Source organism: Gymnodraco acuticeps, unplaced genomic scaffold, assembly GCF_902827175.1.
Source record: "Gymnodraco acuticeps unplaced genomic scaffold, fGymAcu1.1, whole genome shotgun sequence".
NCBI lineage: Eukaryota > Metazoa > Chordata > Actinopteri > Perciformes > Bathydraconidae > Gymnodraco > Gymnodraco acuticeps.
The window spans coordinates 858,111-886,044 of record NW_022990743.1 but is presented as its reverse complement, the minus strand read 5'-3'; the positions used below and the strand labels follow the sequence as shown (position 1 = coordinate 886,044).

At 40.7% G+C, this 27,934-nt stretch overlaps 3 protein-coding genes across 3 annotated transcripts; 1 reads left to right on the top strand and 2 right to left on the bottom strand.

Annotated features, from left to right (window-relative positions):
• Positions 1 to 135: 135 nt before the first annotated feature.
• LOC117556628 (protein lifeguard 3-like) lies at positions 136 to 12,251 on the top strand. The gene is made up of 12 exons (XM_034232061.1): positions 136 to 396; positions 6,439 to 6,792; positions 7,558 to 7,634; positions 7,748 to 7,812; positions 7,898 to 7,951; positions 8,036 to 8,086; positions 8,175 to 8,214; positions 9,549 to 9,586; positions 9,681 to 9,768; positions 9,863 to 9,958; positions 10,039 to 10,092; positions 10,202 to 12,251. Exons 2-12 carry the CDS (start codon positions 6,444 to 6,446, stop codon positions 10,349 to 10,351), a joined length of 1,062 nt encoding a protein of 353 aa, XP_034087952.1. The 5' UTR covers positions 136 to 396; positions 6,439 to 6,443; the 3' UTR covers positions 10,352 to 12,251.
• A 43-nt stretch (positions 12,252 to 12,294) lies between these two features.
• Positions 12,295 to 14,096, bottom strand: si:ch73-71c20.5 (DUF4748 domain-containing protein). The gene is made up of 3 exons (XM_034232062.1): positions 13,870 to 14,096; positions 13,502 to 13,751; positions 12,295 to 12,788 (listed from the first exon to the last, which is right to left on the bottom strand). Exons 1-3 carry the CDS (start codon positions 13,910 to 13,912, stop codon positions 12,617 to 12,619), a joined length of 465 nt encoding a protein of 154 aa, XP_034087953.1. The 5' UTR covers positions 13,913 to 14,096; the 3' UTR covers positions 12,295 to 12,616.
• Positions 14,097 to 14,919: 823 nt separating this feature from the next.
• mcm6 (minichromosome maintenance complex component 6) lies at positions 14,920 to 24,398 on the bottom strand. The gene is made up of 18 exons (XM_034232133.1): positions 24,155 to 24,398; positions 23,832 to 23,978; positions 22,997 to 23,107; positions 22,772 to 22,859; positions 22,511 to 22,672; positions 22,014 to 22,179; positions 21,752 to 21,900; positions 20,681 to 20,831; positions 20,437 to 20,578; positions 19,169 to 19,310; positions 18,983 to 19,090; positions 17,320 to 17,475; positions 17,055 to 17,183; positions 16,792 to 16,956; positions 16,104 to 16,227; positions 15,777 to 15,983; positions 15,549 to 15,688; positions 14,920 to 15,459 (listed from the first exon to the last, which is right to left on the bottom strand). The coding sequence occupies exons 1-18, from the start codon at positions 24,250 to 24,252 to the stop codon at positions 15,352 to 15,354; spliced, it is 2,493 nt and encodes an 830-aa protein (XP_034088024.1). The 5' UTR covers positions 24,253 to 24,398; the 3' UTR covers positions 14,920 to 15,351.
• Positions 24,399 to 27,934: the final 3,536 nt, after the last annotated feature.

Below are 27,934 nucleotides of genomic sequence, written 5' to 3'. Positions count from 1 at the left end.
GTAATTTTGCTTGAGTAACATTTTTGAATGCAGTACTTTTCTCTGGTCAGTCTGTAGTAGCTCCGTTATTTTAATAACATGAGAAGAGCCTGCTTAAAATGACTCAGCTCGAACCAGCAAACCTTGTTGCACACACACACACACGCCCAGTGTGACGGATTCTTGTGAACTCCACCCTGCTGCTCCTCTCTTTCAGGAAATGTTCCTTAACTTACAGCAGCTCAGACCCTGGAACAGACGGACAGGCCGCTGAACAACTTTATATTAAACCTTTAACATAATTATTTCAGCACTTTGGGGTCTCCTTGTAAACAAAAGGCGTGACCGTCACCGGTCGCTCGTTCTCCTCGGGGAATCAACAGGCAGGCTGTGTCTTTCGTTGGCATCTGTTTCTTGGTAAGTGGAGCTCATTTTAAAACATGTCATGTTTACACAGCGGTTAAATATCGCCGAAATATTCTATATTAAATGTTGTTGCTCGTTGTGTATTTTGAGTGTAGCTTCGCGTGTGCTTGTGGAAACCCCCAGCACCTGAAAGGGCTTTTTGTGAGCTGAGGTTTGGTCCTCCAGGGTGGGGGGGGTGGCAGGGGGTGTAGTCAGTTAATACCAAAGTGAAGGCTTAGTAAGGCCTTAGTTAAACTGATGTTTCCCACAGCTATCTTAAAACGTTGCTCTTAATCTGAAATGGGGAACTGTGATGGTGCACATTTTCTGTCAGCAAACATCTCGAATACTTTTTGTCAACTAAGTTTGGTTGGTTGTTTTACCGCAGTGCTCAGTACAGTTTCCATCCCAAAAATAGACTTTTATATGGGGCAGGAATTTTGATTCCTCCGGCCAGGGAAATCGGTGATGCAACCAATAACATTACTGATGTGGTTCTAAATGTCTAAATCTAAGTGTCTAAATGAGCCACCATGGTACCTACCTACCAAGACCATACAATATAGGCCTACATGAGAATGAAGCCATTACCAGGGATGGACCTGGCCCAACAACACCGCTGATATAACTGAACTCCAGACTGTCTGAATGTTGTTTGGTTGGTTAGGGGACTGAACCTTTTACTTTAAAAACAAACTTAACGTTATTTAATGATCTGCCGATTATTACATTACATGTCACTTGTTAGACGCTTTTATCCAAAGCGACTTACATACTGAATACTGTGGACAATACCCACAGGAGCAATTTGGGGTGAAGTGTCTTGCCCAGGCACACAACGACATGCTGACTGCAGTGGGGTTTGAACCTGTGACCCCCTGATCCCAACACCAAGGCTCTATCCACTGCGCCACACGCCACACGCCTCCCCATTATTATTATTATTATCTTCTTGATTAATCGATACATCTGTGTGCCTAATAAAGTAATGAGAAAGACGACAAGAAACCCCCCCCCAAACAAGTACACATTTTGTGACCCTGTCTCCCATCATAATTAATTTTCATACATTAACTAAAGACTTGAAGACCCTAACTTTTATTATTAATTTTAGAACAATGTTTTTATTAACATTTTATATAATAAAACACATGTACTCAGTGTACACTTCCAAACATACAGAAGTGCACCTCGAAAGCTGAAATTACACTGAGGTACAGGTGTTAGAAAAAACAGATGCACAGACAAACATACATTAAAAGAGTACAAAATAATTTAAATTTTTTTTAAAAAAAATTTAAAAAACAGAACCCCCTCATACAAAGACATATCATACTTGCATTTGAAAATTGAATACCATTTCCAGCCAAATTAGTTAAATTCAAGGCAATTTCACGGTTTGTAGATGAACTCAAAAAGTCACATTATGAGGTTTACACTTATAACCTTTTTATATATACAGTCTATGGTCAGTACTAAATTATCCTCATCATCAGCTAGCTCCATACCTTTTCAGAAACAGATTAAATGGTCTCCAGATCGTATCAAAAAAGTCTTGCTTCCCTTTTTGTATATATGCAGACCCTAACTTTTATTTAACGTGGATGGTCGGAATAACAAAACACTTTCCACAACTAAAACATAAAATAACATACATGACAGGTTGAGTTATAGTTTGTGCTAAGTTAGGTATCCAAACGTGTCCACTGACTCACAACCATGATGATGGAGACTTGTATTTGGTGGACATGATGATGTATAATAATAATAAGGTTTCTTATCAAATATAAGCCACCTTACGACCCACAACAACTGGTGTGTCACTTTCCTATAGAAGAGTTACACCCACATTTCAGCCCTCTCAAACTGCCTCTCATGACCAATACTTGGTCCACTCTGTTTCTTTCTGTTACTGCACATACTCTGAAGCACTTTTTCCATTCAGTGTTTTCTGTCCGGTTGCTTGGCGCTCTGCATGTGATGTAATGGCAACATGAGGTGGAGTCAACTAGTTCTTGAATTCCTTTACTGTGTGTATTCCCCTAAAAACCTCCAGTGAATAAATAAAGGAGCAACAAGAAACCTACTTACAAACACTGATCTTTAATATAGTGGCTTATTCTATGTTGTATCGAGTCAGAGATCATTTACAAAATGTGGAAATCCATTTTGGAAGAAATGTTTAAAATAAAAATGACTTGAAGCACTTAAAGGGTCCTGTTTAAGTAACACAGCTCTACTTATACTCATGGTAGGAACATGGAATATTTTGCTCATATATGACAACATTGTGTGCATGTGTATGACTAGGTGTGTGGTTTATTGTTAGAGTTCCCCTCAGGGAAACATGTAGTGGTTCCTGAGCCAGTGGTGGTTTTCAGGAGCCATGTGCTAAGCAGAACCATATGTTAAATAACTGGATGGCCTACCTGCCTGTCAGCCTTCCATCTGTGCACAAACTTATCTCGTGCCCTCATTGGTCATGTGCGCGTTCGTGTGTGTTGGAGGAGGGGCTCTGTAAGGAAGTGGCAGATTTTTTCCGGCTGTGTATTTTCAAATTCTAGCGCACTCAAGCTGGTTTCTCCAAAATTACCTATCCCACCTTTATCCTGATACAAGCCCAAATGTATCCCTTATGTCTAACTCAAGTATTATTATAACCCAACCAAATCTAAGTGTTGGATAAATATGTGCACACACAAATTCCTAGACCAACACCTGCTAAGACAACAGGCCTTTACCTCTGTCTGTTTTTTTAAATGGCGTATATGTTAAGTTTTGATAATATTTATATACAGGGATTTTCTATACTCTGTACTGTACTGACAGTCTATGTATCATTTGTATATCTATGAGTATGTTACTCCTGGCCATTGTGTTGTCAATCAATGAACAGAAACACTTTATTGCAGTTCTTAAGCTACAGAGTTGATGTTGCACGAATGTGATTTAGCTAGATTTTTAAGCAAATATTTCAGAAAATAATCACATTAGAGCAGGGGTGCCCAACCAGTCGATCGCGATCGACCGGTCGATCGTGGGGAGATTCCCAGTCGATCGCGAGATGTGTCTAAAAATAGAACAACAATATTCTGTTTTATCGTTAATGTCCTGTAACATAACTTCCTGTGCCAGAATAATGCACTTGAACGCATCAAAGCTTTGTGATTGGCCGGCGTGACCCCATGTGTGGCTGGCCGGCGTGGCTGGTGAGCAGTGGGCAGTGTGCACTAGTTTGCTAACGTTGTTCGTGTCAACAGGAGTGACAGTCCGCACACACACAAGACCGCAATTATGGCAGAAGCAAAAACATATATAGGCCTAATTCTCACTCCAAGTGGGAGGATGATTATTTTTGTATCTATTCCAATTCAAAGTCCATCTGTCTCATCTGCAATGCGAGCGTGGCTTTATCGAAGAAGGGTAATTTAGGAGCGGCATTTCAAAACAGTGCACAAACGCTCCGAGACGGAACTCCCTCCTAATTCTGCCCTACGCTCCCAAAAGGGGAGGGGCCTGAAAGGACAGCTAAATGCACAGCAGTCCATTTTCACCAGGCCCAACAACAAGAGCAAGGCTGCTACCAGAGCATCTTATCGTGTCAGTCACGTTCTTGAGAAACACATGAAGTCTTTCAAAGACGGCGAAGTTGTGAAAGAAGCATTCATGGAGGCTGCTGATGCGCTTTTTGGGGACAGTAAAAATAACAGTAGCATTTCAACAGGTTTTTGATATAATAAAAACTCAAGTTAGATACCGTTATTAATCTGCTGTAAATTTTAGTTTGTTTGAATTTATTCATTATAATTATTGTACAAAATGGTATAAGAATGCAAACTTAAATTGATTATAGTCTATTATCAATTCAGGTTAAGAAACTAGTGTTGCTTGCATCCTATTTTTTAAAGGCATTTATTTTTATAATCTACTAAAATGCAACAAAAAAAGGGTTTGATTCTATTAATTTTGTCTTTTTTATTGCACTTTGGCAGCAGATTCCTGTGTAGCTTCAGATCTGAGTTGTCTTATTAGTAAGCCTCATTTATACTTTTGTAGCAACACTATTTTTATATAATGGCAAAGAAAGGGTTCAGTCTTTCCTTTTTTCCCTGTGTCATATGTGGCAGCACTGTTCAATGTTTCTTGAAAACATTACCCACTGTAGTATGTGACGTGTGAATAAACTCCAACTCTGTATCAACAACACTGTTGTGTAACTTCAGTTAAATACTTGTATGTGTGTAGATTAGAAAGAGGTAAGATAAAGGATCTGCAGTATTTTATGAAGTATTAATCGTACAAAGGTCAGTTTTATACAAGTAGAAGTGTGTATTTACCTGGTAGTAGGCTGTCAGTAATGGCTACGCCTCTCTATTTGGACTGGTAGATCTCGGCAGACTGGCAACTTTAAAAGTAGCTCTCGGTTCAAAAAAGGTTGGGCACCCCTGCATTAGAGTATAATATAAAAATCCCTATATGACAGGACATTTTATTCGTTTTCCCCTCCCATTCATTCAATACATAAATGGGATAGAAAAAATCAAACGTTGCGATACGTAATATATCAGTTTTTTCCCTGCATTAGCGGATAACAAAGTGATCACTTACATTTGTTTTATTAGAAATGGTCTGCGCTCTCTGGACAACAATGTTATGTTTATGATTATATTTTATAACACTTTTTCTCAATTGGCTCATATCTTTGGCATTCTAAGAATGCAGTTTGCTGTATCAAACCTCATGGTGTATTTGGGCAATGCAACAAAACTGTAAACACAGTATTGGCACATTATCCCCTTAAAAAGCTAGACCTTGCTTGTCGAGCAGCTGGCATTTTAGTTTGTGATTTAAATATGTTGGTTGCTGTTAGCAATCTTCACAGTGATGAGTTTCCCAGCTGTTTATGTAGTAATTCAGTTGCAGGTTCATGTATGTGTAGCCTGCTGCAGTTACATTTTAGTTCTAGGATATAGAATTCAGTATCTGCTGATCTCTGTGTATTTCCTGCGATTGGGTTTTTTAGGCTAGTTTAACATTGATGTTAGTCCCCCTTTCCTTTAGAACCACACTTTGACAGATTAGTGTAACAGCATATGTGCATTTATATTTAGTAAATGTCTACAACCATAAAAGGAGAGCCCTGACCTCCCGAGACCTGACATGACACTACTTCATCACGGATTTATTTTCCTAACCACCAATACCTCCTTCCCATCAAATGGGTTACTGAGCCAGTTCAGAGCTAGTGCCCAATGGCGAACCAGTTCTTCCTGTTCCCACCGCAGCGGGCCGAAAATTGCTTCGCAGCTGGCACCAAAAAACTGCGAGTATGTTAGGTTTACGTCGGAGGCTGGGGCGAGATGAACCCTGAACAATAGCCTGTAATCAATACATGTTGCCATGTCAGAATATCACAAGTAAGATCATAATGAAAAAATACGGGGTTAAAATATGCCTGTAGAAAGCGGCTAATGCCCCAATATAAAAAATATTCAAGCAGTCAATATAGTCAGATGAGCTTCGGTTGTTATGCTTACAACACCTATCTAATACCAGAGACACTTTACTTACGGCCTTATGATGCCAAACAGTGTCAATACAAACTGGAAAAAAGATATCACTGAGGAAATATGATCAGGACACGTGGCTTATGAGACAGTCAGACACTGAATTACAAGGGTGGAAGAGCAGCATAGCGGTCTGCAAAAGCCAACCACATACTATAGGCGCTTTCACACCGCAGTACTTTTCCCACAAAGGTTCATCACAACTTAGTTCATGAGAACTCTTTAGTTCTCATGAGAACTCTTTAGTTCTCATGAACTAAGTAGAGATTGCGTTCACACCTGAATAAGTCCCTGGGGGTGGATTAGGCAAATGGAAAATATTAGATAAGAGCCACATTCAAGTTTCAAATGTAGGGCGATACATGTGATAAGATGACATTGGCAGGTAATATTGATTCCACATCAGGGCATGACAGGGCCCTACTGTTCATTCCATCTGTTCACAGCTTGTGCACATAGCAATATGAATTGTCATTTGTGCTTACAGGTAAAATGTCCAGGTCAGACTACCCTCCAGGGTACGACGAATCCCGGGGCCCGCTGTACGCCCCGCAGGGTGGAGGATACCCACCACCCCCAGCATATGGCTTCCCTGGCTTTGGTGGTCCCCAGCCGGGCCAGCCCTCTGCCCCTTACCCCGCTGGTCCGAACGCCCCTATGTTCCCGGGCCAACCTGGGGGCTACCCGGGCCAACCTGGGGGCTACCCGGGCCAACCTGGGGGCTATCCTGCCGGCCCGTACCCAGGACAGGCTCAGCCGGGTGGGCCTCCAGGAGCTGGCTACCCCATGCCCCCTCCAATCATGCCGCCCATGCACATCCCATCAGATATCATGAGCTCTGGTAAGACTGGGACTGCTGAGCATGAGCAAATTCTGAGACTCTTATTCAAGTTGAAAAAACATCCACTCAGTATTAAGAGTAAAATATATTCAGGAAATAGGCTTTTGTATTTTCTTGTGATTTAACACCAGAAAGTCAGGTTTACATAATTGTCGCAATTAAAACATTTGATTTGGTTAGTTTTGATTTCACATTGCAACAATGCGAGTGCACTAAAGACACATGACATGATCTAGGTGAGCTGCGTCGTCTCCCTTTGCTTGACATTGATTGGTTTGTGGAATTGCCCTCTCCTATCCTATTTGCATCCTCTCTGGAAATAACTGAGTATTTATTTTCACATGTGAAACTTTATTACAACTGTAATACAGCATGGACTACAGATGTGTAGCCCGGACCATGTTTGGGGGGTTTTACACCTGTAATTTTGGTTAATATCAAACTTAATTATCTGGACCATGTATTGTGGATGTGAGAGGGCCCAATGCTCATAGATTTTTTTTGTTTGGTATCAAAAAAAAAGTATTGTAATTTTAGAATAGTGCATCCCACAAAGCGGTCAAAAGGGAATACATTTTTTTATGGAGTAAGATACATACATAATGTAAATAACAATAATACATTAATTTGGAAGTAAAGAACAAATAACAGTAGACTGAAGAAGAAAAAAACAGACCATGGTAGGGTCAATACTTCACCTCTGTCCTGGCTTTAAACTTTGAATTTCCTGTGATACATTGAGTCTTTGTGGTCATATTTCTGCAGATGACCCAGATGATGGGTTTGCGGCGAGGGGCAGCAGCTTCGACAGTATGAGCATTCGTCATGCCTTCATCAGAAAGGTAAAACGCACAAACCATAATAAAATTGGTCGTGTGTTATCATTTCATTTGAGTCTAAGAGCAAAGATGTGTAACAGGGTGTAATTTCCCTTTTTTCTGCGTGTGTTTTTCAGGTGTATTTGATTTTGGCTGCTCAGCTCCTCGTCACCACATCTATTGTGGCTCTGTTCACATTTGTGTGAGTATATAGAGCGTGGTTTGATCTCTGTTTGCATCTGTGTCTCTATGCGTCACGCTGCTAACCCTGCCTCTGTTTCTCACAGCCGACCTGTCAGATTGTTCGTGCAGAGAAACCCGGCTCTCTACTGGGCATCATAGTAAGTCTTACCTGGATCTTTTGTAAGAATTAAATGAAAGTTTGTATTTGTTATATTTTCATCTCTGCATTTATTTCGTTTCAGCGCTGTGTATTTCGTCACCCACCTTGTGCTGGTCTGCTGTAAGGGCCCCAGGTGAGTGTGACAACGTTTTCTGAAGAATATTTGCGCAAATAATATTTATAAAACTGCATTTAATCTTATTATCTCACCCTCTTTGTAGGAGGAAGTGCCCATGGAACGTCATTCTGCTTTGCATCTTTGTGAGTCTTGTGATTGACCTTTGAATCAAGAAGTGTAAACTTGTAATTACTGCCTTTACTGCCAGTGTCCTGGATGTGGCTCAAGTCTATGCTTAGAGTAGAGAATTCACACAGCCTAGGCTGGCCTCATCTCAAAGTTAGAAGCTTGTCTTTGGTGCTAAACAGTGAGTCACCCCACATGAATCAGGCTGTGTTTGCATATTGCAAAATGGCTTTATGGATTACGTCATGGCGCAGTTTATTCTGTTGGTAGAGACTGCTATTGTTCAGCTTTGTGGGGATCGTTTCTAGATTTCATATCATTTTTTTACATAAGAATATACAATAATATGTTTCAGTTATATTTCAAGTTTTATTATTTACTTAAGGGGACCATCCTTTTTTTCAATTGAATCACCTTGGCATGCGTCCATATTAAAAAGGTCATGTCACGATTATCCAATACCATATTCAGATCATTATCAAAGTATGCTGACAACTCTGGCACTGGCATAAAACATACTGGAATCCCTTTAACCTACATCTAGTTAGGAAATTGCGTTATAGGACACATCTGTTATAAGTGAGTAAGCATAAATCATATGGTGAGATAAGTTATTGTCTGTTTTTTTTTTTAAAAGTCTGTTTGTCTTACATGATGTATTTCACAATCATTTGAATACATTACATTTATATACCGCTTTTCTAAATACTCGTATTACTAATATAAAGTAAGTACGGCTTGACTCCCAATATTAAACGAAAATGAATTATTGACTTAAGAATGATCGTATAGCTTTCGCTAAGAAAGAACATTCTGTTCCACGGCGCACCAACGGCTGGAACAGCGGAAACAACAACAACGTTACTTAAAATGAATGGCAGCACTGATCCAGGTTTTCTGTATCTGTCCAAGTCTGTTCAGCTTCTTTTCCACTAACAAGTCTTTAAACGCTGCCAGAGCCCATCACGTGTTCCTGTTACTGTTAGCTTACTTTACATATTTGAACCTCTTTCCTTCTCTCCATTGATCCTCCATAGCAACGGTCATTATTTTGCTTAGCAGTGATGTGTTATCAAGTATTAACAACCTCTGAAATGTCCAATCAGAATGGAGTATGATTAGTATAGGCATGTAATAACTGAAAATCCCTGAAATGTTCATTCAACAGGATGCCCTTTTTATTTTAATGAAATCCTTAATAACATCATACATTGTCCCATCCCTAGTGCAACCCTTTCGTAGCTTTTAATCAGCGATTTTAAATCGGTAACAGGATTTGTTTTTCTAGAATATTGTGATGCCGCTGTAATTTTAGATCGACCAATATATGTCCTTTGTTATTTTTTCACAGACCCTGGCTTTCTCCTATGTGACTGGATCAGTTTCCAGGTAAGACATACATGTACAAAAAACACACTTCTGTTTATTTGCATGGACAGTGTCAGTGTCCCTCAAAACAAACTGTGTTGCTCTTTGTTTTTAGTTACTATGACACAAAAGCAGTGTTTCTCGCTCTGGGGATCACTGCCGTCGTCTGCATCGCCGTCACTGTATTCTGCTTCCAGACAAAGGTGGGGTTTGTGTGTGCTCATCAGATCAAATGTCGCAGTGTATTTTTTTTTCTCATGTGTTTTAACGCAGCTGTTGGTGGTTTTCTCTTTTTAGGTGGACTTCACAAAGTGCCAGGGCCTTTTCTGTGTCCTGGGGATCGTAGTGTTCGTGACTGGCATCATAACAACCATTGTGCTGTCATTCAAATATGTGAGTTAAGGCTAAAAACACAATTTCGTCATGAAAGCTTTTCCAGTTTCCTTCATTGTAACGACTGTTTGCTGTTTCAGATCCCGTGGCTTCACATGCTCTATGCAGGTATAGGAGCCATCGCTTTCACTCTGGTGCGTATTATGCAATTTAATGTTATTTTTGTTACTGTTAACCCTGTGATGATACTTTGTGTATCACTTGTTCCAGTGTTAGTCTAAATGTTTCCTGCTTGTTTTGTAGTTCCTAGCTTACCACACCCAGCTGCTGATAGGCAACAGGAAGCACTCCATCAGCCCAGAGGAGTATGTGTTCGCCGCACTCTCCATTTACGTCGACATCGTCCAGATCTTCCTTTTCCTGCTGCAGATTATTGGTGCTTCTACCAAATAAGTGCACCCAAGGGAAAACAAATGGCAGGGTGCAGACAACAAACTCACCTTTTTTTTTTTTAAAGCTTTTGCTGTCAGTCAGAATCAGAATACATTTATTCAAATCATGACATATAATACAAATGTCAAGGGCTGAATTTAAGGTTTTGTCATAGGTGAATCCTATGCACAAAAAAATGCACTTTTTCCGAAATGAATATTTATCTTTGTCTGCATTAAACAAATTATCAGTGGCTTTAAGAGTATTAATAATACAATGTAAATACAGTAGATACCTATGGACACTGGACTGCCAGCTGCAACATTTATTCACTCTTACCGGACTCATGTTTTAACGCAGACCGTGTCTCCAAATGTGTCTTCTCATGATGTTCTGCTACACATGGACTGGTGCCTATCTGTAAAAAAAAAATAATGAGAAAATGAGCAGATTTCTTTTTTTTTATTCCATCTCAATTTTGCCAACACAGAGGCCCGTCTCTGTGGCGTTGAAGTAAAGTAGGTGGGGGTGGGCAATGCCTCAACATTTGGTTGCAGATAACCAAACAAATGCAATGGCCAGGATAGTAATTATTTGTATTTAAAGCAGGTTATATAGGCCTACCTAATTGTTGAGTAAAAACCAAAAACATCATGGTTAATTTATTGAATTAATCTATAATAGCCTACTTTTATCTACATTTTAACCAAGGAAATATTTTTACAACATCAGGCATTTCTTTAACATTTGCGCCAAATCGTTGATGTTATAGTTCTATGGGGTAAACTGCAGCAAGCAAGTAATTAGCTTAGCTTAGCATGAATGATTTGAAATGGAGAAATGGCTAGTCTGGCTCTGTCTGAGGGTTAAAAAATGCTCACACATTTAAAATGTAATATCACGCTTAAGTCATAGAAAATCTAAGTGTACATACTTAAGGTTGTGCATGTTTTTCCTGATATGCCAGAATTATTCTTGCCCTCTATTAGCAACTTCCTAAACTTTTCATTTTAAAGTAGAACTTGCTTGAGAGGTGCTGATAAGTGGAACAAACAACTTTCGGACGAATTCTGGCTAAACATTTCCCTCCCATTTTTTATTTATGCTAAGCTAACTACCTCCCAGCTAGCTGTAGCATCATTGGTATCTATCAGCTCATCTTTCTCTCAGCAATTTTACAAGCATATTTTTCAATTTTATACTTTAATTGTATACATCAGTCCAAAGGCCAAGTAGGATTTAATGGTAAATAGTTTGAAAGGTGAGCTCAACAGATATGCACACAACAGCAGATGAAAAGCTAATAAATCTGCTTTTAGTGTGTATGTGCATTACACATCTTCCATGTTACATTTGGTATAGATTCTAGCGACAGTCTGGATACTCAAAACTACTCTTAGCGTCAGCAGTATTGATACTTTGGTGACCAATCTGCCCACCAAATAGCTCGGTGCATCTGATTGTAACTACGCACGTTTTTAACATATATATATGGTTCTACATCACTAGTGCCTTCACAATGAAGATGTATCAGAGATTCATTTTTTTTTTTACCACAGATTTGAGTATTGTTACATAAGTATCCTTTTTATATATATATTCTGGTGTCATGGTCAGACCTCGGTCAGATGCATAGGTGCTAGCAGGGCTTTTTTTTCTTACAGGATAACACAGTCAATGCCATGTTGTTAAATTAATGGATCATTGTTCAAATGCTCCTAAATGACCAATCACTGCCAGCTAGTCTTCTCCACAAGTATAGACGCTATGTTAAGACCCATGTTACATATAACCCTTGCCTCAAAACAGCTACGGTGGACATGTTGAATGTGAAGCACTGAGTGTCATTGTGGGTTACGGGTTTGTAAATATACATGTCAATTATGTTTACCTTTCATATCAAATAAATATATGTATTTGATGACGGTGGTTCATGTGCATTTTTCCAGGTTTCACAAATTCTGTATAAATATCCATTTATTTGCTTTATCATATTTAACGAACATCAGCATCAATCAAATAAATGATCTTTCTCCAGATTCAACAAAGTGATCTATAAGCATCTCTGTACATAAGCAGGAAAAATCAAATCTGCCCAAAAACAAACAAACAAAATGGCTGTCACAAGCACAATTTCATGTTTTTGCTTCAGAAAGAAATACTCAGAGGTTTTTAAACTCATGAAGTTTTCTTCTGTAATCAGTCTTTTTGCTGCAGTGCAGTGAAGTCAACGTCTCAGTGGTGACATTTAGGATATGTGCATAACATTGCAGCCGTACATATACATCATCGCTCCAGTTTGAGATCATCTTTATGCTGGCGGTAGCGACTCCCCTCATATTCTCCTTCGTTTGACATCCTCATCCTCTGTCGGACCTTCAGCTGCTTCAGTCGGTTCTTGTCAACTTCTCTCTTGGTCAGCAGGAAGCCGATGATACCTGCGGGGAGGCCTATCATCCTGGAGGGAAGAAATGTAATATATTGATTTTTTTCAGTGCTCAACACTTACAGTATCCATATTGATGCAGAGTATGGAGAAACACTCCATGTTGTAATACTAAAGGGGAGCAAATTGTTTGAAAATGCAAAAGGTTTCATTGTATGGTATTATGTTATGAAGACACCTAAGTCACAATAAGATATAATTGCAATGTTTCAGTAACCCTTATACTTTGTCCACCCTGTTTATTTGAGTGTGTGTTAGGCAAGGCAAGTTTATTTATATAGCACTTTTCAACACAAGGCAATTCAAAGTGCTTTACAAAAAATGAAAGACATTAAGAAAAAGGCATTTAAAATCAGTCATTGAGGTGTAGAGATCAAAATGCAGATTATATTACCCTGGAGAAGATATGACTGTTGTTTCTGCAGTACTTCTGAATTAAAGACAATTGTTTTACTTTAATGAATATTAAAGCACATAAAAGTCAAATCTGGGTATAGTGTCCCTCGCCTTGTATAACTGTATTTCTACATAGTTTCTGGTTCAACAACATTGACAGACTTTGCTATTTTCAGCACATCAGTCAAACAGTTAAATAAAAATATATATATATTTGAGTAGATCGGACACCTAGTCTGCCAGGGTGGAAATAAAACAGAAGCAGTCAAATAAATGGTGTTGTCTGAAGTGTTTCACCAAAAGGATTGTAGAGGAATGAAGAGACTTACCAGGCATAGCTAATAGGCATCATGGGATTCTTTGCCTTTCTCCTGGGCATGTATTCAGGACCCTCCTCCTCCTCCTCCTCTTGCTCCCCGGCTTTCCTGTCGTCTGTGCGTGGGTCGGCTTTGCTGTGAGCCCCGGTCTTGGAGCTGCACAGGGAGGCAGCAGGGGAGACATGTAGCTGCGAACACTGACATACTGCCGGGGCTCGGCTCCTCTGTGTAAGGAGCCATCGTTCGGGAACATAGCAAACTCCTAACAGGGAAAAATAAAGCTAAGTTACATTATTTAGACAAATAACTATACCACAGCCTCTGTAGAAGACAGGTTGGATAATAAACGTTCAAAAAAATGTGTAGTGTCTGTGTTTTACCTTTCAGTAATGTCCTGACTGCTGTCACGTAGGGCGCCGCCATGTTTGTTTGTTTGTTGAGTAATGTCTGACATGCGCAGTTCAAACCGGAGAGACGTGATGTAAGAATTACATATTTATTGTTTACACGTCATATGAATGAAATGATTGCCATGATAATACAACAGGAGAATGTAATGGTGTTTGGCGATTAGGCCCCGGTTTGCAGGATAATCATTCAGGAGGGAAAGCACCGCTCCGATGAAATCCCCGGGGTCTAGACACTGGTGGTGGTGATGAGTAGGTGAGACCGGTCTGAAGGAGGAAGGTTTAGCTTTGTCCTGAAGGAGACAGGAGGCGAGAGGGGTGGAGGCGGGTTGCGTGTGATCATCTGCAATGACAACTGACAAGGAGGAAGAGCAGGCATTTAAGGCATTTAGCATGTGCAGCGATTGGCTGCGAGGTGACGCCCTCGTATTTAATGAGGGGGGAAGGGAGCCATAGAGTGACGTGTGAGTGACTCGAGTTAGGTCTTCCTTATTGAACTTGCGCTAAAGCTTTCATTTAACACCACACAGTCATGGCGCAGTAGTGTATAAAGAGTAATAGTTTAGTATGTCCAAAAAATACATGAAAAGGTGAAAGGAATGAGAATGTTTTTTAAAGCCATAGAACATCTTTGACAAAAAGTCAATAAAATATGTCGAAAATATCGTGGAAAAAAAGTTAAAGTATTTATTTCACTATTGAAAAATGTAATAGTAGGCCTATAGTATGATTTCACATTTGTGAAATAAAACATAGTAGGCAGTCTAAGTTCAGATTTTTTTTATAGTAGGCCTATGTCAAAAACATGCACAAAAACGACTTAGTAAAGTGCATTTTGAAAATAAATAATTGTTTTCATATTATAGAAGGACGGTAATTTTGGGGGGGAAAAAGGCTGAAATATCAGAAAAACTATGACATGAAAACTTGTCATAAGAAAATGTTAATATTTTAAAGTCATTTTCAACCTAGTAGACCTACTGGTGTAATGTTATAATTAAATACGGCAGGAACAGCATCAAATAGCTTTTAGTTTGTCAATATTTTATTTCTTTAAGCAACTTTTTTTATTCAATTTATTTCATCATTTTACAAAATCACATTGAAACCATAGAGCCTCAATGTCAAATATACAGTTGTGGAATAAGCGATTGGACAATTCTAGGGCAGTTTCCTTAACGTAGGGTCAAAACAGACAGAAACCATCAAACAACTGGAGAACAGAGCAGCATATTTACAAAGCAGTTTGACTATGAATGTCTGGTTTTTAAGAGCCCCAGAATCTTCTGTACAGTTCAAAACAAGTCGTATAACATCTCTGATGCTTCTGGTATGTATGCGTTACATATAAGCATTGAACAACACCTTGAACATCAACTTTATTGTTGAAGTAAAATATCAACAAGGATGGAAGTTGTAAGGGGAGTGAAGAAAACATAAACACAGGGGTGAAGTTTAATCTTCCAGGGTGTAGTTGGGGTTGACAACAAACACGACTTCTTCTGTGCCAGCAGATTCTGAGCCCTTCAGCCCGGACGGAGACAGCTCGATGAGGATGTGATCCTGGGGAAGCAGAGAGGCACAGGGTTAAGTGAAGTCAAACACAAAACGACCTCCATTCATGGCTGTATGTTTGCAGCGTGTGGACTCACATAGTGCACCAGTCTGTGGAGGACCTTCTCTATCAGACCCTTCTTATTGACCAGCTCCTCTTCGGAGTCAATCTCCGACTCGATCTCCTTCAGATACCAGTTCACCACTGCACTTTTCTTCAACTCCTCCTCTTCCTCAGCTGAAACACAGACAACAGGGAAAAGGTTAGACCAAAAATAACTAAGAATCTTTTTGTTGCAATAAGTATGAAGAGAGGCGTCTTTCACCTTCTTCTGCCCGGCGCAAATGCAAGACCAGCAGGTTGGAAATGCGCCTGTACTCGGGGAAAGACAGGCGGAGAGCTGGTTTGGCCTGGCTGCCTGGCTCAGTGTGTCCCTCCACACCGTTTGTGTTGCCGTTAGTTCCATTTGTGGGCCCATTGACACCATTTGTGAGGCCGTTCACAGCATTCACTCCATTAGGGATGGCGTTTCCTGCAGAGATAACATTTGCGTTAGAAACCTGGATGACTTTTCAGTTCAGGAACAAACTTCAGCTCTAGTTTAGTTATGTTGCGCCCTTGCAGGTGCATTTATACGTTTGTGTGTCAGTACCATCCTCCTGTTGCTCCTCTTCCTCCAGGTCGTCATCCTGCCCCAGGTTGATGTCGGGCGTCTCCACTCTGATGATGGATTTGTTCAGCAGACGGAAGGCTTCCTTCACGTGTTTGGGCTGCACCTGAAGACATTAACAGAAAGGAAAAGGTCAAAATCCTGGTACAAAGAAAAACTTGCGAGTAGTTTAATAGTCCAGGATGTGGTTCCCATTGAAAAGCTTTAGTAGTCTGCATTCATTCGAAGGTGGAAAAGTTAACATGTGAGCAAAAACCTTCACAAAGGGTGAGATTTGAGCCTTCCAAAAATGTTGCGTCTATTCCCACTAAAACTGTTTTCTAAATAGTACGACTTTGTCCAAATATGTTTGGCTTATTCCCATCATCTCAGAAAACAGATATGTTTAAATGTACAGAAAGTTTAAAACATGAGCAGAAATCTTGCAGAAACTCTCTCTGTAGTGAACTTTGGGATTTTAGCCTTTGCAGACCATTTACATGCACTAAATGTATTCAACACACTACAGGAAAAGGAAAACCCCAAAAAGCATAATAGGGCTCCTAAAATGCAACACTATCACTTTAAGAGTTACATTTTTCCTGAATCCAAGTGTGTACAACTTAAATTGTTCGATAACATCTGTGCACCCTTTGTGTTTGCTGAGCAGCAAATCGTTCTTGGCACCCACCTCGTCGCAGCAGTGCATGCGGGCCATGCCCTCCGACAGGCGGATCATGCTCTCAAGCTGCCGCACCGTTATCCTCCAGGCCGACTTGGTCACGCCTCCGGAGCTGTCGCGCTGTCTGAGACGCTTGTACTGCTCCACGATGAACTCTTCGGATTCGCTGGAAATCTACAGATGCGGAACACGGAACAGTTTAATACCGATCAGAAGCGTATACATTGCTAACCTGATGCTAACACGATTAATCGCAGCAGGCAGACGCGCACCTTGGGTTTGAACTGCCTTGCAAAGAGCAGATATCTGCGGATCTCATCCAGAGAGTACAGTCTGTCCACAGATTCTGCAATGCGCGAGTGCAGGTCCACGATGCGTCTGGCGATGGCGTAGTCCGTCACCTTGGATACACACATGATCAGATAGAACGTTAAGTAGGAGAATTGGATATTTAGTGCAGAGAGGATTTAAGAAAGTAAGAAAATATTAAAAACGCACTTTTAAAACTAAAACAAATATACAGACTATGCTGCTTACCTCGTTACAGTCGTCCACCAGGATGAAGAAGAGGTCGAAGCGGCTCATGATGGGGGCAGTCATGTTGACGTTCTGCTTCAGACTCTTGCTGCGGTCGTAGCGCCCGCCCACAGGGTTGGCTGCAGCCAGGATGGAGGTGCGAGCGTTCAGGGTGGCCTGAAGAGACGGAGAAGTCTAGTTAATTTACTGCAGATTTGACTGGAAGGTTCTTTTAATTTGGGCTTAGAACAATGATTTTTAAAACAAGTATGTGGTTTTAAGTGTGTTGAGGTTGTGCTATAGAAATGGGCGTTCAGGCCTTTTTGCACAGGGCGTTATTTTACTTGTGTGTTCATTTAAAACTGTTGCTGCCGTTTCAAAACTTTTTCCGAAAAGAGAAATTCATTTCAGAGCTTTCCTTCATAAGCAAAGGCTTTAACTTATCACATTATTTGGATTGTAAATAAAAACAAGGAGGTTGTGTAGTCCAAAACAAGACGGAAAATGCGTTTTATACTCAAAGACAGCACATACCAGACACCAGAGTTTCTGGACTTTGACCGGCAAGTCTAAATCTCTCCGGTCAAAGCATCCGGTCAAATTCATTTCCCCTTAGCGCAATACCGCATTGGTTGCGCCACTTATGTGACAGACAAAAGAGTATGTGACAGACAAGAAGAGTCAATTATAATGTCTAACACTTCATGTGGAGAAAGAGATGTCCTGTATGGGTTGATTGTGCGTTGATCTGTTGGTAATGCCTTCGGGGTTCCGGTGGGCATGTAAACAAATGCATAATGCTGCGCTATACTTTGTGGCCTCACCCAGTTGCATAGCGACACTTATTGTTTAGGTGTCTCTTAATAAACAGGTAGTCCTATCATTAGCTAGAACTAGCTGGATCTGATCGATATGGACATAAACGCGAGTGAAGTCTAATCTGACGGGAGAGAGAGATCAGCTGCTGCTGACGAGTCGACACGCAGCTCTGCATGATCACATGCAGCGGTGAGCGGACAAAACACACACTTCAGGTTAGAATATCACACGTAGCTATTTTAATTCTCAAACTACCTAAACTAGTTATAGATATGTTTAGTTTTACTGTCGGTTCACTCATTACTGATCCGCGAGCTGCATGATACTGACGGGCTGTCAGGAGAGGGAGAGAGCGCTCCGTTTATTATAAATTACTGTACACTTTTGAATAATGTAGTTAATCTACTATAATTAGTTTAATATTGAATCATATCAATTTGTTTTAAAGCTCAATAAATAACAAAGAAGAACTTTGACCGGCACTTTTCTCATTTTGTCCGGAAGATTTCAACTTTAACGGACATGTTGACCGGCAAAAAATTCTAACGGGAACTCTGCCAGACACACTACTTCTGTTCTCAACTTTCAAGATAAAAGCCCAAGACATATACTATTATTTTTTACCAGTCGGAACTATACCTCACTCAATAAAAAAGCTCAAAGTAGCTTAGGCTTTTAAAATGTTACTTCAGATAACCTGCAGGAGGCTGCTTTCAGACATTATTCTATGTTTGACTGCGCAAATCTATTTGTATAAAAAAGGAGACATTTTCATGTTAGATTCTCAGTGCGTAAAGGCTTAAACCTTCATAGTAATTGCAACAATTTTTTGTTTTTAGCATTTAGTTAAATCTGGCAGTAGTACCTTGACTCCGGCCTTGGTGATGCTGATGGTCTGCTGCTCCATGGCCTCATGGATGGCCACCTGGTCCTTAAGGTCCATCTTGTCAAACTCATCAATGCAGCACACACCCTGGAGGAGAATCACTTGCTGTTAATACCACTGAATGCTCTCAATAATGTCCTTCACTGCCTGCGTTCCAACACTCACGTTGTCCGCTAGCATCAGAGCTCCGGCCTCGATCACAAACTCGCCGGACTCCTCGTCTCTGACCACAGCTGCCGTCAGACCTGCAGCTGTGCTCGCCTTCCCGCTGGTGTACACTGCTCTGGGACTGAACTCCTCCACGTGCCTGCAAACACAATTACAATATCAGATCCGTGCATATCGATTTCCGTTATAGCTGCACAATTAAAAAAGGGATATTATGCTAATATTTGTATTCTGTGTCTCTACTGTGACATGTCTCCATGCTTTAATGTTCAAAAAAGCCCTTTATTTTTCTCATCCTGCCTGTGGTGCAGCACCTTGTTTCCCCCTCTGTCTGAAACCAGAGCCCAGTCTGCTCTGATTGGTTAGCTGGACGGCTCTGTTGTGATTGGTCATCTGCTTAACCGCCCCTTACGGCCCGTCCACACAGCAGCTTTAAACAAATCTTCCTACGCTTCTCTGCCCATTGACTTTGAATGGGGATGACGTCACTTTGCCTCGCTTTTCGCCGAACTGCATTGTGGGGGAGCGAAGCGAAGATTTCCAGGATTTTCAGGATTCAAAAGTTGAGCAATGTTCAACTTTTGAAGCTGAGCTGGAAGCGTCAGCCAATCAAATCCCGTTTATGCAAATCTGACAGTAGAAGCGCTAGCCAATCAAACCGCGTGTAAGCAGGGAGAGCCAGACCGCAGTTCATTTCCTCATATTCCAAACGAGAAATTACGGTAGCAAATCACCCGGTTCTTTATGACCAGAACTATTAACGGGATACAAACCAGAGGAACCAGGCATAGAGGGAGGTGGCAGAGAGAGTGGGTGAAACTGGTAGGTTTTCGCCTGTTTGGGGAGTTTATATATATATATATATATATATATATATATATATATATATATATATATATATATATATATATTGCTCGCATAAAATCCCCGGGGTTTTTTGCTTTGTATGTCGGGGGCGGGAGATTCATGTGATTGGTCGCAAAAAATCCCCAAGCTTTCAGACACGCCCAGCTCCAAGATTTTCAAGATTTTTGAAAAGCTGCTGTGTGGACGTACCGTTAGCCTATCATGTGCAATATGTTGGAGCGCTAGCCAATAGAAGCGTGTGTTACTCTTTTGGAACTTTGGGATTTTAGCCTTTGCAGACCATTTACATGCACTAAAACCTATACAACACACTACAGGAAACCCCAAAGCGCATGATTCCTTTTAAGGATTACAACGTCAAGCCAGATGTGGGAATTTGTCCGCGTTGTGTCACATACTTGAGGAACTGGCTCTTGGCAGTACTGGGGTCTCCGACGATGCACAAGTTGACGTCTCCTCTCAGCGAGATGCCCTCCATGGTCGTCTTGGGAACGCCTCCAAACAGCATCAGCAGGATACCGCGCTTCACCTCGTCGTTGCCTGGAAATCACAGCCGCCATTTAACTAAAATCCCAATAAATCACTTTGACTAAACTTCCCTGGATCCAAAATAAATGCTGGTTGTGAGGGTGGAGCACTGACCGTGGATGGTTGGGAAGAGGCTGGTGCAAAGGTTGTGGTACAGGTTCTTGTCCTGGCTCATCTCAAATACTTTCTCCCACTCCTTCTCCGTCATCTGGCTCTTGATGCTCTCTGCTGTCTGCTCCTCATCTCGCAGCTCCTTTCCACCAAACTACAACAAGACAAAAACAGAATTTAACACCAGGCATGTTCGGGGCTTTGGTAGCTTATTTGGTTTCGATGATAGCTTAGGGATGTCACAAGAACCAAGGAGTTTGTATGTTGTCAAGGTCTAACCCTAACTTGAGGGGACCTGGTTTTCTACAGTGGACCCAGGTAAGCTAAATGGAATTAAGGCTCCAAACTAAGGGCGTCCTTGCATTAAGAGGAAATATAGAACATTTGATTTGCATGTTTGTACAACTGTCATTTAGCAAAGTGCATACTGAATCGAGCACTTGAGTCTTAAGGTCCAGAAGGAAGTAGTAACCACATTATTGAGTTCTCAAGAGGCGCTTTCACATCGGAGTACTTTTCCCTTTTAGTTCCGATAGTTCCTGGGATTTTGCGTTCACACCAAAAAGAGAACTTAGTTTATGAGAACTTTTCCCTGCTAGAGAGCAGGTACTTTCCTGGAGAGAAAAAAGTTCCAATTTCTGATTGGCTGGGCGGATTGCAAACCACGCCCCGTAAAACTCTGAAAAGGTTTGTGAAGCCGCCATTGTATTTGCTGGCATTAGCATTATTAGCATTAGCCCAGCGCACCAACGGAGAGAGACTAACTTATGGCAACACAAAATAAAACATGGGAGCGGTGGAGATGAGGAGGTGTCGGCGTTCTGGCGATTTACTCGGAAGGCTTCAGTAGAAGCTGCTGGGAGCTGCGCCTCCGCTATTTGTATATAGGGGAAACACTGCACTTTAAAATGGAAGATCCCCATAGGCCCCACCCACTCGATCGGACGATACTGATTCCGGCGATCGGCCCCAAAATTGGCGATCGGAGCATCCCTAATTATAGGTATAGACTGCTACATTTCTGATAACGTGAAACCATATAGAAATGCTTCATTTTTAGCTTGAGTGTCTAACCCGTGGGTTGGTGGGGGCCACGTTGCAGGCGAGGAAGGCCAGTCTGTACGAAAGCTCTCTGACTCCCAGGGCCTTCAGTCCCTTCAAACCATCGGCTTCAAAGCCCTGTGGCCCTCCAGGGACCCGGGTGCTGGTCTCTGCGCGCACACCTGTGGACGGGACGCACATACAAACAGTCATGAGGTGTGCAATATGATTTCTTCCAAGTATTTTCACAATTCAGGTGAATTTCAGGCTCAAAGTGTCTGTCCAAAAATTGTACCGGGAGTGGTGAGCTGAGAGACGTCCGGCACGACGATGAGGGTCCCGGTGAAGTCGCAGCGGTCTCCGGCCTGAGCCATCTCCACAGCCTCCGCCCTCAGGACAATCTCCAGGGAGCGGGGGATCGAACCACGAGGCAGCTCCGCCTGCGTCTCCTGGACACGCACCTGCACACAGAGACAGTCAAGTTCACACACCCATTTACTTACAGACACATACATCACATAGAGGTTTTATACTGTTGCTTATCTTATCATATTCACTTCGAAAATTGCAGATTGGTAACCTTTTCCGCTAAAAACAAAAAGCCAGGAAAATCGATAGCATCAAGAAATGGTATGCCCTTTTGGCGTTCAAGGAGGACATGATTATCCCTGATGTACAACAGGTGCAGTTATGTAAGCATCTCCATGTATGCTCTATTTATGTTATGTTGGTGAAACAAAAAAGCCAGAGGTCAGTATGTTTTTTGTCCAGAGGGAAAGCAGCTATAGTTACCTTCTGGAAGTCGATGAACTTGGATTTGTGCGTGTCGAGGTGGAAGCGGCTGCGGTTGTTGCACACAGGGTTTCTACAGATGGTGGGAGGAGAGTATTTGAACTGCTGGGGGACATCTTTGATCAATGCCTGGCAGTCCATGCACTGGAAGGTGCCACTCACCTGCAAAATAATCAACAAAAAGACAATGTTATCGAGGAACAGCCCAATTGTAATCACGTAGCTCTTCTGTTATTATTTGGTGCATGGTGGAGGTCTTACCAGTTCAGGGTGGACTGGGTGTGTCCTCACCACCTGCCCACTGATCCTCACCAGGGTGCCGATGCGCATGGATGACAGCTCACGGATCCTACATCCCACACAAGGAAGAAGTTGATATATTTCCTTAGAATTCATTATTGGACGCTTAAATCTAACATTATTGTAATTTGATTGATTAAAATCAAAGCACGATACACACAATTTAAGTAGTTATCTGTGTCTTACTTGTGTCTGGTGGGCAGTTCCTCCAGGGCTACGTAGAACTCTTTGTTGAGAGGAACATTCCCGTGATCCCGAGCAAAGTTGCGCACTGCCCGACAGAGGAAGGGGTAAACTCTGCAAACAGAATCATTTCAATGTGAATACAAATCTCCATGGCTGTTAAATCACTCAATGGTTTGTTTTTTTAATAGAGCTGCTACAAATGGTTGCATTATTGATCGACAGAAAAATAAGCGTCAACCTTTGAAATAAGGGAGTATGTTTCCATGCAAACTAAGGGCTGTTTTCAGCCTCTCAAATATGGACACTTCCTGCTTTTCCCTATGTTATAGCATAATACTCTAAATATCAAATCAAGACATACAATGACACTAAAGAGGACTTTAATGCAATGGGATGGAAATGTTTCCCTTTACCAGCTGCGATTAAAGCATAATGCTGCTTTAATTCTATTTTGAGATGTTTAATTGTAGTATTGTTTATTTCTACTCTTAAAATGCATTGTTTTGTTTTGTTGTTTTTATGCTGCTGCAATGTAAACATTTCCCAATGTAGGATTAATAAAGTACGTCATATTTGATCTCTTATTTTATAATGCATCATTAATCATAATACAGCAATCTAATATGATTCTGAAATGGACCATAAAACACAGTGGGTACTTTTGGGTATATTTTGATGCTAATACTTTTGTACTTTTTCTTAAGATCGATTTTGATGCAGGGTTTTTCGTTGTAATCAGATTGTTAAAATGTCTGCACTTCTACATTTCCTGTATACGTAGGCTACATTCTGTTTCACAGGACGAACTGGGGTTTATACTCTGGTTTCAGCCCACCTGTAGTACTCCTCCTGGATGGTGGTAGCCAGCTCCTGGTTGAAGCCCTCCAGGTCAGTGAAGCTCACCGCCAGCGTGTTCCTCTCCGGCCTGATCAGCTCCTCTGCCTCACGGACATACTTCACCTCCCCGTCCCCGGTCTGGTACCTGCACACGGATACAGGCAGAAGAAAAGTTACTAAATATGATCAATAACCACCAGCCGACCAATAGTAACTGATGAAGAGTGTTTAAAAAGTGATGAAGAGTGTTTAAAAAGTGATGCATCAACGCATTTTGGCGGCCGACAACAATACAAAGAAGCCTGTTTCTGGCTGACTTACTCCTCTAAGAAAGCCTGGAATAACTTCTGACATTTTTCAGCCAACTCGTCTTTCACAATCTCTCCGGCATTCTCCGCGGTTGCTGTGGCAACATCCATGTTGAAACACCGTCAAAAAGGAATAAAAGACTGAAAAACGTTCAGAATAACACAGAGTCGTGCCGCTGTTTTCCGGAGAGACACGCTACAGTCTCGACAACAGAGCAACGGTTTCGCGCGAAAAGAGTGACACGTGACGTTTGGCGCGCCGATTTTGACCAATCGGTGATGCCATGATAATACTCTCTGTGTTTTAGCCAATCAGGAAGGAATATGTGAAACGACGCAGGCTTCTTCTGCTTTTTCCCGCCGCACGCTCTATGGGATTAGTTTTGTATCATAAAGATAAAGCAACACCTTTTCAGAATAAAGCAAAACTATGAGTTTAAAAGAAAAAAAAACTGAGTCAAGTAAAATTCAAAAATAAAACTATAAATTGCAAACACATAATTTGTGTAATCATGTAAACTATAAGTATTTTTTGTCTGTCGAACAGTTTTGCATCATATTAATTTGAAATAATACAGATCATATCATAGCTTCAAAATAGTTTCGAGCGTTGCAAAAATGAATGCTAAATTAACCTTAAACACTCACAATAAGTGCAACTACCATTATAGCTCGTGTAGAAGATAACAAGCCAGTGTTATTATAAAGGGTAATACCTATCAGCATGTACAAATCATTACTAAGATTATTACATGTGAATATACATTCATATCAAAGACTGTATAGACAAATGCATGTGGATATGTGTAAACCACTGTAGTGTTGCAGTTCCCCACTGTGACCACTGGAGGGCAGTGAAGAATCATGAGTCTAAATGATCATTCTAGCACTTGCAATATTACTTTCATTCACTTATTTTCTCACAGTGACTGTAGAGAGCAATACTCATGATCAATAATGATATTCATTGTTTATGTCAGCAGCATGTAACCATATATACCTTGACCATTATGTATATTTTTTCCAGATGTGGGAAGTACATTATCTGAGTACTTCTCCCACCTCTGATCTTTTCACATGTTGAGGTAATCTACAGAGCAAGGCCAATGTAATGGTATACAATGTATAATGTACATACTTAGTCAAAAATAAGATAACATTTGGTTACACATTGGTGCTGATAATCTCTAAAATATGTATTTTTTCATTGCAATCCCAATATAAGCTGTCTGCAGAAGCTGCAATTCCAAATGTCATTTATTTTGTCTTTCTAACCACTTATTACTTACTGGCTGCAATAAACTGAGCGGATGGTTTTCTAAACACATTTCTTGGTATTCTGCACAACACAAAGTTGGCACAACTTGACTCAAGATCTACTGGAGAAGACTGTTTGTTAACCACAGCAAAGAAACAGCTATGCACCAGAACAGTGGTTATAATGGCAGGGAAAACAAACTACCTGTTGTCATCAGCGCTCTATGTCCCACTCAATACTCAATTATGTGCTCATTTTAATCGTGAATACACATGTTCTCAAAATGTACCTTACTGTGAAATATTGTATATAAAGATTTATTTGTGTATATTTGTATTTATGTATTCTAATCCTATGTTTGTTGACCTATGTTGGTATTACGTTTTTTTATATGAATCATGAAGTTATGTGATACTCTGTTAATTAGCTTGGAAGGGGGGATAGACTTTTCTTGTATTTCTTTGCTTTGTGAAGCACTTTGTGTAACCTTTTGTGTACAAACAGTGCTCTATAAATAAAGTTTGATTTGATTTGTGTTTATCCATTTATTATTTACATTTAAGGAGAAAGTCTTTATAATCTATTTTATTTCAAATGAAGTTAGGGGAAGTTTTTCTGTGTTTTCTTCACAATGAATACTAATTATTGAATCAAAACAAAGTCACTCCTGATTGAAATACCAATACAAGCTTTTGGAGAAATCTACTGTAGTCGATGAGTTTAGATTTATTTGGTGTAAGAAACTGAAATTACCAAAACTACAAATGAAGATTCAAGATGAAATGATTTTTGATTAGATTTGTGATTTGACCATTTCAAAACAATGTAAACATCATATGTAATTAAATGTGATTGCAGCTACATTTTACAGAGTGTTTATCACTCACAATCATTTACAAAAAGTCTGCAATCAGCTTCTGCATGCAGGATAAAGTCGAGGCACCATCTGTGACCACCACTAATTTCTACCCTATTTTTCCATTAATATCTATTTCTGCTCCCACATTATTCTCACATGTCCACCTGCTGAGGGCAATACAAACGCTCCCGGCGGGCTATTGGTTTCACCTGTCACATTGTATGAATCAACCAGGAACAAAGCAGGAAGTTGTTGCTGGCCATTTGGATGCAACCCAGTCTTTCTCTCCCTCTTTATTTCATCTTTTGTCTTGACCTCTGGTGTTCCCACGATTGTTCAGCAGCAGGAAGCTCAGCTTGTCTGAATATGAGAGGACCGGACCATCTGTAGGCGCACACAACACACACACACACACAACACACACACACACAACACACACACAACACACACACACACACACACACACACACACACACACACACACACACACACACACACACACACACACACACACGCACACACAAACACTTCCCCTAACACTCACACCACATGTGCCACAAGTGCATCAATAAAGGTCGGCAACAAGACTTTTGATATAGTATTCAACTCTATAGTTAATGTAATAAAGATGTACGTTATGTATTTAGGTACATTTACATTCCATCACTGATAGGCCTACCATTATTGGTTCTACTACCAATTTTACAATCACAGACACCCACCGACACACACACATCAGAACACGGTAGGGATTAAACATAGTCTGTAGTAACAGTTGAAACAGGTGAAAAACGACAAGATGGGAACCAACAGTTCTAAAAGCTGCAGGATATGTCGAGAAGAGGAGAAAGATGGTTCAAATGAGTCGTTTCCTGGTGTATTTGTATCCACATTGTGACACATTTCCATTGTTTTAGTGGTGTTAAGCAGCATTTCAGCATTTTTCTGACAGGCACAGTGAGAAGGTCAAGTGTAGCGTGTGATTCAGTTACTGAAGGCTGATGGCTGTTGAGAAACAAACAGAGGTGCAATCACCGCTAAATGCACTTTAACACAGGGGTATCTCCTCTTGCACTTTATGTAGCTCTTGTATCTTCTCTTGCACTTTATATGTCGTATAGCTGCTATATTGTATTACCATGTCATAAATACTTGTGTATGCTGCTCTTCCTCTTTTTGCTTATCATGTATTTTGTTTTTGCTATGTTTGTCAAATGTAATCTTCTTAAATGCTTTATGTGAAGGACTGCAGATGGAAATGAGCTCAAAGCTAAATCTGGCACTGTTACGTTTGACACATTTGAATGTTTTAAGTGTTCATTACTGTGCATTGTCCCTGCCAAATAAACGATTAAATAAATAATAAAAAAGGCAAACATCCCCCTAAAACAGTCCAATCTTAGTCCTTCCTTTACTTAGTGACATCACACTTGCACTTATAATGGCTATCGTTCCAACGCATTGTACGTGATAGGAGCCAGATATCTCTTAGCGGTTGACCAATCACAACGGAGCCAGCTAACCAATCAGAGCAGACTGGGCTCTGGTTTCAGACAGAGGGTGAAAAGAGGTGCTGCAACACAGGCAGTGTGAGAACAATAAAGAGCTTTTTGAACATTAAAACATGGAAGCATTTCACAATACAGGAACAAAATACAAACATGAACCTGAAAATG